This window comes from Pezoporus occidentalis, unplaced genomic scaffold, assembly GCF_034315485.1.
Source record: "Pezoporus occidentalis ecotype Australia unplaced genomic scaffold, CSIRO_AGI_Poc_V1 ctg93, whole genome shotgun sequence".
NCBI lineage: Eukaryota > Metazoa > Chordata > Aves > Psittaciformes > Psittacidae > Pezoporus > Pezoporus occidentalis.
Window position 1 is genome coordinate 3,265,501 of NW_026916294.1, and position 13,899 is coordinate 3,279,399.

The following is a 13,899-nucleotide window of genomic DNA, read 5'->3' on the forward strand; positions in this document are numbered from 1 at the left end:
TTAAAATATTAATGCTTGAAAAACTAAAGGTTTCCAAGAAAGGTAATTGATGCTATGTACCCCATACCTGACCTATTAAAATCATGAGACTGTGAGGAATTGTTTCCTCTTTCCTACAAACGATTTCTTGTATTTAACAAGTACCTTTTCAGCAAGCAGTAAGGATTTACCTAGTAGGAAAACATGAGCATAAAGGGAGAAGCAGTGAGGTACTTCATAAATATCTGATCCTCTGTTAAATAGTGTTTATGATCAAATGATTATCTATAAAGGATAGTTCTAGGGGAAAGGCTTTATTTGGAAAATACTTGTTCCAAGGTTTTCTTCTTAAGTCTGTCCCTTACGATTAACAAAGCTTATTTGCAACTACCAGATTCAGCTTAATTTTAAATGCAGAAAGACTGTCTTGAACAAATAGGGGAGGAGAGGTTCACTTCAATATAGAAGAGTAGGTGAATGTTAGTGTGATGTAGAACAGCAGCACATCTTGCTGGTAACAGTTTCAGATAGTCTAATAAAAACTTGACACTAGAGTACCTGGAGCTAAAGCTTAAGGAGACAGAAGTTTAATAGTATCACAGTCAAGTAAAAACAAGTTATCAAGGACTACAAAGTTTCTACACTTAGTTTTCAAGGTACAAAATACAATAAATACATGAGGCTCCCCGTAAAAAGAGGAATCTAAAACTACATTGTCTGTTACAGCACATAATATTTTGAATACATGGAATTCCTAAGATGCTACAGTATTTTTAGAAGTTATTGCTTAATGGATTGGTCATGTGGCTCTCACTGTTCAGACGCACTTCGGTTTAGCTGCTTTAACATTCTGCTTCCAGCAATAACCATTTGGGTGCTGTGCACATACTTGCTTTAATTTCTCCCATCTGGAAAAGCTGCAGGATAAATTTGGACAAAGCCAAGTTGTCCATTTCATGATGATTCCTTCAATGGTAAATCGAAAAGGTCCTTGTAGTTAATGAAGAAAAATGTGAAATTCTTTCCTGCCACGTCTGAGGAAATCAGAGTGGGTACTTGAACATAATGGCTTGCTTAGACCAAAGGCAGCAGAATGTCATTTGCTTGTATGCATTATTTCATCTTGGAGAATGCCCTCATCCATTTGCTAATGCATCAATCCTTCATTTGTTTTCAAAGCACATGCTTCATAGCTTTCAAATTACATTGTCATTGAAATAAGTCTCATGATATTGGAACCAACACAAAATGACTTTTTTTCATAAGTCATCCATGATTAGTACTTCAAGAATCTGGCTTCTGTACTAGTTCATGCCAAGCTTCTTTGTCTAGGTTTAATCCTTGGATACAGCTGAGGGTAAAACAGAAATGAGAGTTACAATTTTACTACTATTAAGAAATAATTAAAAGAAAAACCTGGCTGATGCTACAATTCTAATGTAATCTCTAGTAGAAAAAGCATGGTTATAAGTAACTCCCAGAGCAGTAACAAATACAAATCTAGCATTCTTAGGAAAGCTTAAAAAAAAAAAAAACTATATCTTGTCAGTACAAAAAGAAGGTACTGACCACCACGTAACTCAGTACTTTCAGCTCTGACCAGATGGGTGTGCTAGGAAACGCATGTGGCTTTGTAAGTCGGTGAACTACAAGATTTTTCCCTGTTTTATAAATGGAAAGAGGTATTAAAGCCTGTTTTGCTTTCTCTATCTCAATGCCCATCAGCCTTTATGTATCTATAGCCTTGGGCAAGCTGGAAACACTTCCCTGCATAACAACCATGGCACTGTAGGAGCTGTGCTTTACTTGGTGCATAGTGGGTGGCCAGTTAAATTCGTTTAGTCACTCACCAATCAATCAGGAGATGCCACCCTACAGCCCTTGAGCTATGTGCTATTTACTCATTCTGGCTGTGCACGCAGCAGCACAGAGACTGCCTTGGCCACAGGGTGACAAACTGATGGGACACAGTTCAAGGCAGCAGTACCATGATGCTTGGGAAGCTTTTGGCTCCCAGTTGCAAAGGGCTTTGGGATCAACTACTGTTCTGAAAAACTGGCATCTAAAACCAAAAGGGTACACTTCATAAAATCAGGAAAGATGAATCCTCCATGCTCTAAACATCAATGCTCCTTAAAGATGCTTTCTTCTGAATAGTCAGCTAACAATTAGGAAAAGAACCAGCTTCATCCCCAAGCTTTGTCTCAGCCTGCTATGATTTCACCAGTGGCAAAGATGAAGTCAGTCAGTCAGTAACAACAGCATAACACCTGATTGTTTGGTATTAAGTCAGTATATTGACAGCATTATCTTATTTGCCTTCAGTTCTAGAGCTCTCATACAGCTTAGGGAGCTTGTGAGTCACTAAGAAGGGTAGAGTACTGATGCAGACAATTTAATCCTTGTCTTCATTCAGTGCACCTAACTGCAAAAGGATAAATCAGTTATAATAAAAATACAGCTTAATATAAGAATATATTAAACTAGCAAACATTTTCCTCTGTGCTGAACATCTTAGCCTAGATTTCAGCTGCTATGTTAGGAGTCCAGTAATTGCTTTTGAGAATAACTACAGAATACTTCAGCAGCAGCACCAGAATGGCTCAGTAGAGAAGAGTGTAACAGTTAATACTGGGCTTCAGTAGTTTTCCCCAAAGGTTCTGTTCAGACTGGGTTGTGCTTAGAAGAATGAGTTGTGTTCTCCACTTTAAGCTTTTTATTACAGAAGCACAGATGCTCCTACCTGTGCTCAGGCTGAGTGAGCTACGAAGAAGAAACACACAAACCTTGGGGAGTGGAAATAAAAAGCAAACAAAAGAATCTGCTATCTCTAACCTTTCTGACCTTACTGTGCAGGGCTCATCGCTGCTCTTGATCTAGAAAAGTTTATGTCTGGAGAACAAAAAACTGTGCAGAATTACCAAGTTAGGGAGAATTTTACAGTATGTTGTGGGTAGGCCTGACCTGAAAAAAGCAATGCAGAAATGAAAACTGATTTTGCAGTAGGTAGAGTTGCTCTGCAAAACTTAACCAGTTTAAGAGTAAGGACTATCTGCATGAGGAAGGTGGCTCAGCCTTTTTCAAGCATCATATGTCAATCAGCTAAAAGTCACAGTGGTTAATCTTTAGCATTGGCAGAACCTCATCTCTAGCAGCAAGGCAACTGGATATGTAGAGAAAAGCTTAATGGAAATTTTTATACATGTGTCCATCTGCTACATGTTTTCTAGCAACTCAGCCATAAGAAGAAATACAGGGACATAACTGGAAGTATCTATTATTTGTACACAATTATGTTTAATAAAACAGGTAGCACAGAAGGTGATGAGGAAAGGAGAGGCTGTTCATTTAAGGCCTTTGATATACGGTTAAATATTACTTAAAGAGCATAGGAGAAAACAAAGATCTGCCTTTATTTGGAAATGTTTTTTCAACACTAGAAAAAAGATAACCATAGAATTTTACAATGTTTGCCTTAAAGCTCTTTGGGAAACCATCTCAGGCCACAAGGTGCCCTGTATACACCCAGACAGGGAAGGACTCATGACTCATTCTTCATAAAAGTTTCAGTTCTGAAGGCCCTTTGTGCCAGTGTATCACTTTCTGAAAGAGGGGAAACCCAGTTCTATTCACATGCTCAACAAAACAGGCACAGCTACAGGTTGAGCAAAGAAGAGATTCAGAGCAGCCCTGCAGAGAAGGACTTGGGGGTGTTGGTCGATGAGAAAATGAACAAGAGCCACCTTCAGTGTGCGCTTGCAGCCCAGAGAGCCAACCGTATCCTGGGCTGCATCAAAAGGAGCGTGACCAGCAGGTCGAAGGAGGTGATCCTGCCCCTCTACTCTGCACTTGTGAGACCACACTTGGAGTATTGTGTGCAGTTCTGGTGTCCTCAACATAAAAAGGACATGGAACTGTTGGAACAAGTCCAGAGGAGGGCCACAAGGATGATCAGGGGACTGGAGCACCCCCTGTATGAAGACGGGCTGAGAAAGTTGGGGCTGTTCAGCCTGGAGAAGAGAAGGCTGCGTGGAGACCTCATAGCAGCCTCCAGGGATGCTGGAGAGGGACTCCTCACTAGGGACTAGTGACAGGACAAGGGGTAACAGGTTAAAAAATAGGGGAAATTTAGATTGGATATAAGGAAGAAATTCTTTACTGTGAGAGTGGTGAGGCATTGGAATAGGTTGCCCAGGGAAGCTGTGAATGCTCCATCCCTGGCAGTGTTCAAGGCCGGGTTGGACAGAGCCTTGGGTGACATGGTTTAGTGTGAGGTGTCCCTGCCCATGGCAAGGGGGTTGGAACTAGATGATTTTAAGGTCCTTTCCAACCCTAACTATTCTATGATTCTATAAAACCTTATACACAAGTCATATTCAGATAAAAGCTTGCTTTTTTTTTCTCTAAGATCGTGAGACAAGGTTGGTATTAGAACCTGCTATCGATAACAGGGTGGTGATACATGTTTTCCTGTTATGCACCCATTAACATAATGGGTGTTAGGTACCTAACAGAGGGTGTTAACCCACTCTGCCAAGATGTTCAACTCCCCAAATGAACAAATGAAGAACATCAACTCCTTCCTCTTGACTTTGAAATTGCACCTAACCTAAATGCATGAGAATAGTGCTGTGTAAATTCCACATAGTGGGCTGGGTTTTTTAACTGTAAATAGCAAGGACTCACCCCTAGTAGGTTGCGGGGAACATAACCTTCCTTGTCATTCAGCCGTGCCCACCACCACTCAATTTCATCTTCATCTTCCCGGCGCAGGATTGTCATGCAGTCTCCTTCTTTCATTGAGAGCTCATCGTCATTCTGAGCCTCATAATCCCAGAGTCCATAAATTACTCCTTTGTTCATTATCCCCATTTTCTCCTGGACCCCTGCAACATTAAAAATACAGAGCAGCTAAAAATAAGTGAAGGAAAAAAAAGGGGGGAAAAAAGCCAATAGTTGGAAAGACTGCTGTACTCTTACTGAAGTAACCACACAACCAGACTCGGTTCCTATCACTCTTAGCACCTTGCTATCATCAGCCCACTGGAAGCCGCTCCCAGAAAAGGTGGCAGTGTGAAGTTGGCCTCTGCACACAGCAGATAGATTACTTCCTTAGGCATGTTCAAAAATACAAGGTAAATGGGGAGAGGAACATCAATTGATAAAAGGTTGTTTTTTGTGCCAGTGTTCACACTTCCTACAAAGTGATGAGCAAGAAACACTTCTTTGTACACTCAGTTCATTAGCAATCTCTTTCTGTCAAAAGGGATAGCAATACCTCCTTATGTTGACCACCACTCTCATTTGGATGCTTGAGGTGTCATTTGGCACCTGTGTCACTTCATTTCAGAACTTTCAAACAAGTTGCATCTCAGACCTGTACCTGAAAGTTTTGTCTGCTCCCTACCAGCTATCACAGCAGTTCTTAATTTCTGCCCTATTTTAATTCTTTTTTAAACACTTACTTCCGAAACACAGTTCTGTTAAACTGCTTCTCAACCAAGGTGTTCTGGAGAACATATGTACACCCTCCTGCAGATGTTATTTAGAACTTCCTCGTTTTACAGCTGTAGCCAAAGATAAAATACTATTCTTTCTGTATACATTCCTCAGCTTCTAAGCAGGAAACCAGAAAAGGCATATTAACTATTATACAAATCTTCTTAGGTAATTATTCCACTTCAAAACACTGAATCCTACTGCTCCTGGCAGTATAAAAACCAAACAAAGAGTACATTACACGTAGTATTGTGAAACTTCACATTTCCCTTTTCATCTCTTACCTATTGTAAGAGAATAGAACAACCTATTGTATAGGATTCTTACCTACATCTGCTGAAGGAAGCATCTGCTCAGATCAAGTTCTTTATTTGCACATACCAGCTCATCATGTAGAAGTAGATTACTTCCACTGCATGCTTAGGTCTACTCAGAGAAACTCTTACCTTGCTTTGCATTTGGTATAATTAGTTTGGCAAAAGCCGTGCTCTGCACCCACATGTGCAGCAAGAAACAAGATTTAACAAGTGAATGAATTTGTTACTCTAACTAGGCAACCAGAAACAGTATTCGCAATGGGACTAATTCCTAATGGAACAATACAGAAATTTGATAGCTGAATTTCATCCTGTATCAAGAGATACCTTAGTTTCAGTGATTTCAATTTGGAAAAGCTGGCTATAAACCAAAGCCTTACAGTCCTTTCAGAACACACTGAAAAGCATCTTACAGCATAAAAACCAAAAATCCCAAGTCCAACAAAAAACAGTATCAAGCGAGATCACCAGATGGTGGGTCCAAAGAAAACCCACAAAAAGAATGTGTTTCTTCATGCTGTATATAACAAAGCCACGGAACTCCTTCCCACAGGGGACCGTGGGCTGTTTACCTGAATTTAAGAATTAGGCAAATTCCTGGAAGAAATCTTTCAAGATCTATTAAACACAAAGATACCATCTCTTAACTCCTATCAAAGTTAAAATCAGTAAGATATATTGAACAAGTATTATTATTTTTAATCTAGTCCTACAATCTTCCTCAGGCATTTGCTGTTGATGACCACCATTGGAGCCTATATACAAAATTAAATGGAATTTTACTTAACCCAGATTTTGATGCTAGTTAAATGGGCTTCTTTCCCTCATAAAGAAAACTATGTATTTGGCAGCAAGAGATACAGTTTTCAAGCTTAGTGAGGACAGCTGGACAGACTGCTTTGAAATATGCTGGCTGAGCAGCTTACAGAAACTCAGATGTCCCATGTTCCACAAAACCAGAAAGGCTGTATTACAGCTTTTTACACTGCATTGCATTGGTATTACTTGACAGTCCAGCTGGTAGGTGCCTAGGGGACAAAAGCTACATACAAAACACACAGAAAAGTAATTTAAAACCTCATTGACTAATACTCATCACACCCTAGGGGGAATTAATTCTCTCCATTAAAAGATGGTTTCTCTGTAGTCTTACTATTTGAATAAAAGTAATACGGTATTCCTTTTTAAATGCAAGAGAAGAAAAAGGCCAGAAAGCAAAGTCAAATTCAACACTTACTAAGCTCCATAAAGGTAGAAACTTGGCAATACCTTTCTTGGCTCTGAAGTGCACAGTAGGAAACATTCCTCATTTAAAGGCACTAGCTAACAGACATGAGCTGCCTACTGAGATATCCATACAGCTTTTGATTTTATGTAGAAGTACTTACGTGGCAAGATTCACCTAATCACCACCTCACGCTAATGTATCTGCCAATGCACACACTTCAGGTTTTTAATGCAGGGAAAACTTTGCTGCTCAGATTTTCTCTATAGGTTGAATAGTATCAAGTTGGTCTTGATGGACCTCATTCTGTGACAAGAAGCTGGCTAAAACCTCTCCCTCGGAGGAACCTGAGGCATGGGCACACAACCTGAATGTGCGACTTACATTCCTCACCCAAAAACATAGTTAAAAATGCCAGGCGAGTCCCTAGCGTACTCCAGAACTCTGCCGTCACCACTTACCATACAAGAACTGGGAGCACTGTGTGTAGCCTTCCTCCATTTCCTCACACTTGTCTGCAGCCGTCTGCATGTCACTGTAGGTCATTGCAAATACAGCTGCCCCCGACTCCACCAGGAACTTGCACACCTGCACGTTATTGCAAGATGCTGCACAGTGTAATGGGGTCCTGCAAGCCAAGAAGAAAAAGAGGATGCTTTACTTGCAAGCACTGCTATGAGCAGTATAGACTCCTGGGAGCAAACCACTTTCATGCATGACCTCCAGCAATCAGTACTACATCGCTGAAGACCTCCCACCAGAAGCACTTAACCCAGGATGTCAAGACTAATTGCTTTTCACAGATAACAGGAGCTACCAAGAGCTGCTTGAGCCCTAAAGCTAGATTTCCATATGGATCTCTAGTTACGCTACCTTTTTGTAACCCATCAACACTTTAAGAACATGAAGGCATTAAAAATAATAAAAAAATAAATCAATATTCAAAATCTTCCTGACATCATGTTGCTTACAATTACTTCAAGACTTAACTTGATGACAAGTGCAGGTAATTCAGATAACTACTGAAGGTAAGGGACACATGCATCTTTATTCAGTCTTGGGCCTTAGACACTTTTGTTATAGGCAGAAATAATAGTAAAATCACAGCTCCCAGCCCCTTGTAAATAAGCTCCCTAGCTACCTCTAAGAAGGATATGTAACCCATTATCAGCTGCAAGCCTGGTTTGCAGGTTTTGGTTTCCTGTTTTGTTTTCAAGTTAGAGTATTGAACAAAGAACTGAGGAGAACTTGCAGGGCTAGATACTGCCCAGAGCATAGGTAAAGCTATAGGCTCTCACAGAGAGGACACTGGGAATTTCAGCAAATGGCTCGTTATGCATAAGCTGTCTTCCAATACCTTGAAGAAACAAAGCAACTTCCTGACAACTGTATCCACACTACTGGACCTCAAAGAGAGTTTTTTCATATAGGGAATATTAGGATAATTTGGCTATTTTCTCCTCTATGCGCTCACATATGATGTCCCACAGAGAACTGCTGCTACTCTACTGTGGAAAAGTCATTGCCAGCTCTATAGAAGCAAAGTGAGGACCTGTAGCAGTCCCCAAGCCATAGCTCTCTGGTGCAGAAAGTACCACTTACAGAAAGCCTTACCATCCATCACTATCTGCAGCATTCACATTCACACCAAACTGTACCAGGAACTTCACAATTTCTGTGTGCCCAGCACACACAGCATTGTGCAGGGCAGTAATCCCTTCATCGTTGGGCATGCTGGGATCTTCAACCTATTGAGCCAGAAAAGGACCATTCACATTCTGGTGAAACTTTTTACAGTAAACATCTCTTCACACAGAAAAATGAGTTCTCTTAATCTCATTTTGATTTTGAGCCTTATTTTTCTGAAGGACATGAGAAACAGGCAGAAAACTACAGCAGTAACTAATCTCACAAGAAGACGCACATATAAGCTTGCAATCTCCTTTTAACAGTGAGAACCTAAAGTAGTTTAGAGAAATAGCGTCTGGATAACTTAGTACTTGTAACAAGTTTCTGATATTTGTCTATTTAATGATAAGCAAAATCCATGTTGATTTTGGTTATCCAATTATTTGATAACATAGATAGGGGATAAAACACCACATAAAACATAAGGAAAGAGTTGTTCTGCACATTTATAGTATCAATGCTAAATATCGAGTGGCGATTTGACAGACTTTTAAAATCAGCTTCCAAGTAGCCATGTCCTGTTAGGGCTTATCTCCTCAAGGGCAGATCTAGGTTGTGCACTATTATTTTAGCTTCCCCACTGCAGAAAAGCTCCAATTTCCCAGTTTGAAGCAGGACTGCTTCACAAGTTACAAGTTCACATTTGTACCTCGTAAATTATTCTCTGCACGAGGTCAAACTCTCCCTCCAAAGATGAATCCAGAAGCAACGCGAGGGGATTGAATTTCACTCTCATTCCATGCCCAATTCTCTCAGAGCCGGTTTTACGCAAGTTTGTCCTCTTCCCCTGTGAAAAGGTAAGATGAGTTACAGGCATTTTTTTCCCTGAGAAGAACAAGAATACAGAATTTCTTATTTGGGAATGACAGCAAAAATGGCCAATTAAGGCAGTGTCTAATATGAAATTTAGACTGTTTTCAACCAACTCCCTGACACATAAATACTATAGGTTAGGCATGTTCTGAAGAAATCTCTGCCTCTGGACAAGGTCACTATTCAACCCAAATACAGAAGTTACCTTGATCAAACACATCAACAAAATAATAAAACTCCCAAATCCCTGAAGATCAGGAAAAAATGCCTTTCTTATTAAAACCATTTTAGCATCTGTTCTCTCAAAGGCGTTACACAAACCAAGTCGTACACTCCATGAAGTACACTACACTTTTTAAGCACCCATGTTAAGTTCCTAGCATTCTCCTAAATTTAGCAGAGGTTAGCAGAAACAAACAGTTATGGAAAATGGTTTCAGAAAAAAATATAGAGCCAAGTGTAGAAACACTTCAGATGCTCCCAGTGGTACTGGAAAGCAAGTATTTCTATAGCTGAGTTTGTACTCTTTCCTTCAGAGAATATGCACGCATTAGCTCAGCGCTCTCCCCAGCTGGCTGTGCAGCAGCAATAAACACTATTCATACGGGTATGTAAATTTCTGACAGATGTCCAGGAGAAAATGAATAGACATGACTCATGTTTTGCAAGAGCAAACACGTAAAGATAAGATACGTAAGAAGAGACTCCCAGAAAATACTCTTTTGCCTGTTGATTTATACATAATATGAAAAGTATGGGCTTCTTAAAGAAAAAGCCTCTCAGCACAACCCAAGCATTTAAATCAAGAAGTTGGGCTAGTTTCTTCTCTATCATCACAGAACTGAGAATTGTTACAGAACCAACCAAAGAGAGTTCTTAGAATTTAAGAAATCCTACTACTCAAGTTTCCTTGTAAAAGAGAGCAAGGTCAAAGTCTTTAAAGCATGAAAACTAACATGCAATAACTATTTAATACACATTTAAAGCTTTTTAACTCCTCTGAAGTGATGGAGGAAAAAACACTTTCATGTATCAAGTCATTAAAATTCTATTCATGATGGGTTTTCAAAGAAATTCTTTGAGGAACTGAAAGCAGTGAGCATTTCGGTTCTACGACAGTAAGGTAACACCATAAAACCAAAGCAAAATTCAGACCACATTTCAGTAGAAGTGCAAGTCAGATGATGTCTACAAATCAGTTTTTAGAGCAGAAATTAATCCTCTTCTCCTTTTCAAGTAAGGAACTTTCACATAAACAAATGCAATTCAGGATTAAGATAAATTAGTTTCTATCTTGTAGGGGGAAATGCTTCTGAAATCTGTATCCGTGCCTCAAAAAAAAAACCCACCATACTTTAATTTCTCCTAAGAAGAAAGTCCAGTCTGGATGTACTAGGCAGACTTCTCTAAGGAATGTTCTTTAAAGCCCAGAAGAGTTTTATTATTTGTGTACAAAGTTCCGTTTGAAACTTTTCATCATATGATTAATTCTAGAGACAACAAGAGACTTTTCATTACTGTCATTCACTCTGCAACACACAAAAAAAACAGACACCCATAGAGAGACTTCTAGGCTGTTTGTCAAAGCTCTGCAATACAAGGGGCAGGTTTCATGACATCAAGATGACTTACTAACATGGCACCTAAGTTGTAGGCTAGCTAATACTTACAGGAGGCAAGGAAAACTGTCCAGTAACTTCAGGAGGCCTCATACTGAGCGAGTCATCTCCCAAACTCTCTGGTTCCCCCGATGGATAGGGTGGTGGTGGGTATGGAGGATACTCTTCCATGTACACCTCCAGTGGCAGTGAAGCTTCTAGGCTTGGTTCTTCTGTTTTTGGCTGTGTGAGTTCATCACCATCTGATACTCCCTCAGGTAGAGTGTCCAGAGCTGTGGAGGGAACAGCAGCTTCACTCTGATCTGCCGGTGTGTTTTCTGTTTCCTCAGCAATGGTCGGCTCTGGCATAGAAGCAGCTGGTTCTTTTTCTGATTCTGCACTTAGATAAGGATTTGGGATTTCTGCTGGGCTTTCAGGACTGGCAGCTGATGCTGTCTGTTTGGAGGGATGTGATGGCGCTGAGATAGTCTCCATTGCAGCCAGAGTGGTCCTCTGATACAAGAGCTTCTGAATATTGGGGCCATTAGGTCCTTCTGGCTCAGTAATGGAGCTACGTTTCTTCAGTGGCCTGGGTGCATTGGACAGCTTCTTCCGTAGTGCTTCCAGGTCAGCATCACTCTGGTTGCGGTACGGATTGGATAAGAAAGGCAGCAATTTGGTTGGGCTGAGGGGACGGGGGATGCGCTCGGTTTCATGGTTTTCATGAGCAGAAGCAGCTGTTTCCATCTCAGGCTCTGGACTGCCTGGCTTGCCTTGGAGGTTTGAGTAGATGTTCTCTGTCTGTGGCAGCTGATTCTGTACACCAGCTCCTGCCATCACAGGCTTGCCATACACTGCAAAGTAGTTCAGGGAGAGGTGGGGAAAGAATAAGTGTGAACATCTGATCAACCAACCTAAAACCAACACACAACCTCATTCACCTACATAGGGCAAAGAAGCAGAATAACACAATCAGCCACACAGAATTGATCTGATAACCAGGATTACCATTAAATTATCTTGTAAATGCCAGACAGATATTCTACCTAACAGTCTTACAGCTGCACTAACCTACCTAATTCCACTGAAGAACAGCTTTATACCCACAGACCAGGTGCAAAGTACACCTATCTGAGAAAAGAGGTAGAAAACCACATGCTTACCACTTGGGAAGTGTGGTCCTCTGGTCTGTGCCCTTGTCAAAGCACTCTGCACTGCTTGCTGGAAGTTCTTCCCAGGAGTCTGCTGTTGTGTATACATGCTATAAATTGAGCTTGCTGCCACAGTTTGAGGCTTTCGAAATGGTGGGAGTGAGCTCTCTTTGGATGGCTGAGGTGTAAAAGGTCTCACAGCTGCTGCTGGGGGACTCTCCTGTTTGGAGGAGGGAAGAATTTGGTCCTGGCTAGAGGAAGAGCCTGCAGGTGGCACAGAAATTCTTTGCTGTATCTGCTGAGAAGGATGGGAAGGCTGCTGTGCCACTGTTTTTGGTTTGTTCCCCATAGTTACAACAGCCAAAGGCAGCTTCTGCAGGTTTCCATCCAGCTTAGTATCAGAAGGTTGCAGGTGACTGGTTTGACCAAAGTAAGGCAAGTTTATCTGTTTTGGTTTAGTGGGGACAGGTGGTGGTACCTTTGTTATATTTTTATTGGCTGTCTGAAAGACAAAAAGTATTAATTAAGGTTAAACAGCAAAACATGTTTTAGAAGTTCTGTCCTGAAGGTCTAAAGAGACTTAAAGGATGACACAGTATCAAACATTTCTACTGTTGCTGCCCAATATTTACAACATGATGAAACATTTTATCATCATAGTTTTCTATACTTTGAACCCGTTCCTTCTGTAGCAACTATGTTTATAACATCAAATGAGGACAGGGCACAGTAATTTCTCTAGAGCTAGCAGAAGCACCTAGTATCACCTGCAGGCAAGAAGCTTGTTTTCCAGCAAAGCACTTGCCATCCATCCCCAGGTATTCTATGCCACTTCACCCCTACATGACCAAATTGTGCCCATGCCTAGATTTAGGTGAGAAGTCTTGCAATCAAACATCTGAAGGACACTGCTGCATTAAACACTGAAACAAATGTGTAAATGATTCTAAAGAAAATTTAGAATGCAAATGCTTTGTACGGATAGTCTTTGGGAGAAAACCCCATACGCATCACAGTGACTGTGGGGAATGATTTTGAGTTACCACTTGCTATTAAAAGCCTAAAATACATCTATTTCCTTAGAAAAGTCACCCCTTAAAAGATGACCTAGGTCCTCTTCAAAGAGGTTTCCAACAGCAACAATGGAAAAGTGGTGTAGCAATCCCCATCAGATGGAATAGGGTAGTTCAGGAGTTTCCTGCATACCTGTGCCTCTCGCAGGAGATCTTCACTGCTCTGGTTCTTTCTCAGCGTGCCCATCCCAGCAGACTGGTCCACAGAGTCAAACATGGAGAACGGACGCACTTTCTTCTCTTTGTCTCGTAAAAAAGTTTCTCCTTCAGCTGTTGTTAAGAGAGAGGGGAAGACTTTCAAAAGGGACAACAACTGCAGGAAGAAGAGTCCTGTTCCATGCAATATTCAAGACAGCGTATGCATCCTACCCCTGTGCGAAGGGACCCAAAAGCCTGCCAAATGCTGTGCCTTGCAACAGAACATGTATGAAGGCATTAGGATCTACTTCACTACCCAAAACGAGGTGGGTTTATTGGAGGTCTTTTCTTTGTGGGGGTCTTTTATTGGTTTTGGGGGGTTGTTTTTTTCCTTGGGTGTTTTTTGTTTGGTTGGTG

General features: G+C 40.9%; 2 protein-coding genes across 2 annotated transcripts in view; one reads left to right on the plus strand and one right to left on the minus strand.

Annotated features, from left to right (window-relative positions):
• DEGS1 (delta 4-desaturase, sphingolipid 1) overlaps window positions 1-13,899 on the plus strand; it is an 89,251-nt gene that overhangs the window by 2,454 nt on the left and 72,898 nt on the right. The gene's annotated exons all lie outside the window — the stretch shown is intronic.
• Window positions 545-13,899, minus strand: part of TP53BP2 (tumor protein p53 binding protein 2) — a 47,954-nt gene continuing 34,599 nt past the window's right edge. Inside the window, exons 11-18 of the mRNA XM_062606012.1 lie at window positions 13,478-13,614; window positions 12,284-12,773; window positions 11,193-11,974; window positions 9,359-9,496; window positions 8,635-8,768; window positions 7,482-7,648; window positions 4,666-4,865; window positions 545-1,330 (exon numbers count right to left, since the gene is read on the minus strand). Coding sequence (XP_062461996.1) covers window positions 1,289-1,330; window positions 4,666-4,865; window positions 7,482-7,648; window positions 8,635-8,768; window positions 9,359-9,496; window positions 11,193-11,974; window positions 12,284-12,773; window positions 13,478-13,614 — 2,090 coding nt within the window. The 3' untranslated portion in view covers window positions 545-1,288. The remainder of the gene's footprint in view (window positions 1,331-4,665; window positions 4,866-7,481; window positions 7,649-8,634; window positions 8,769-9,358; window positions 9,497-11,192; window positions 11,975-12,283; window positions 12,774-13,477; window positions 13,615-13,899) is intronic.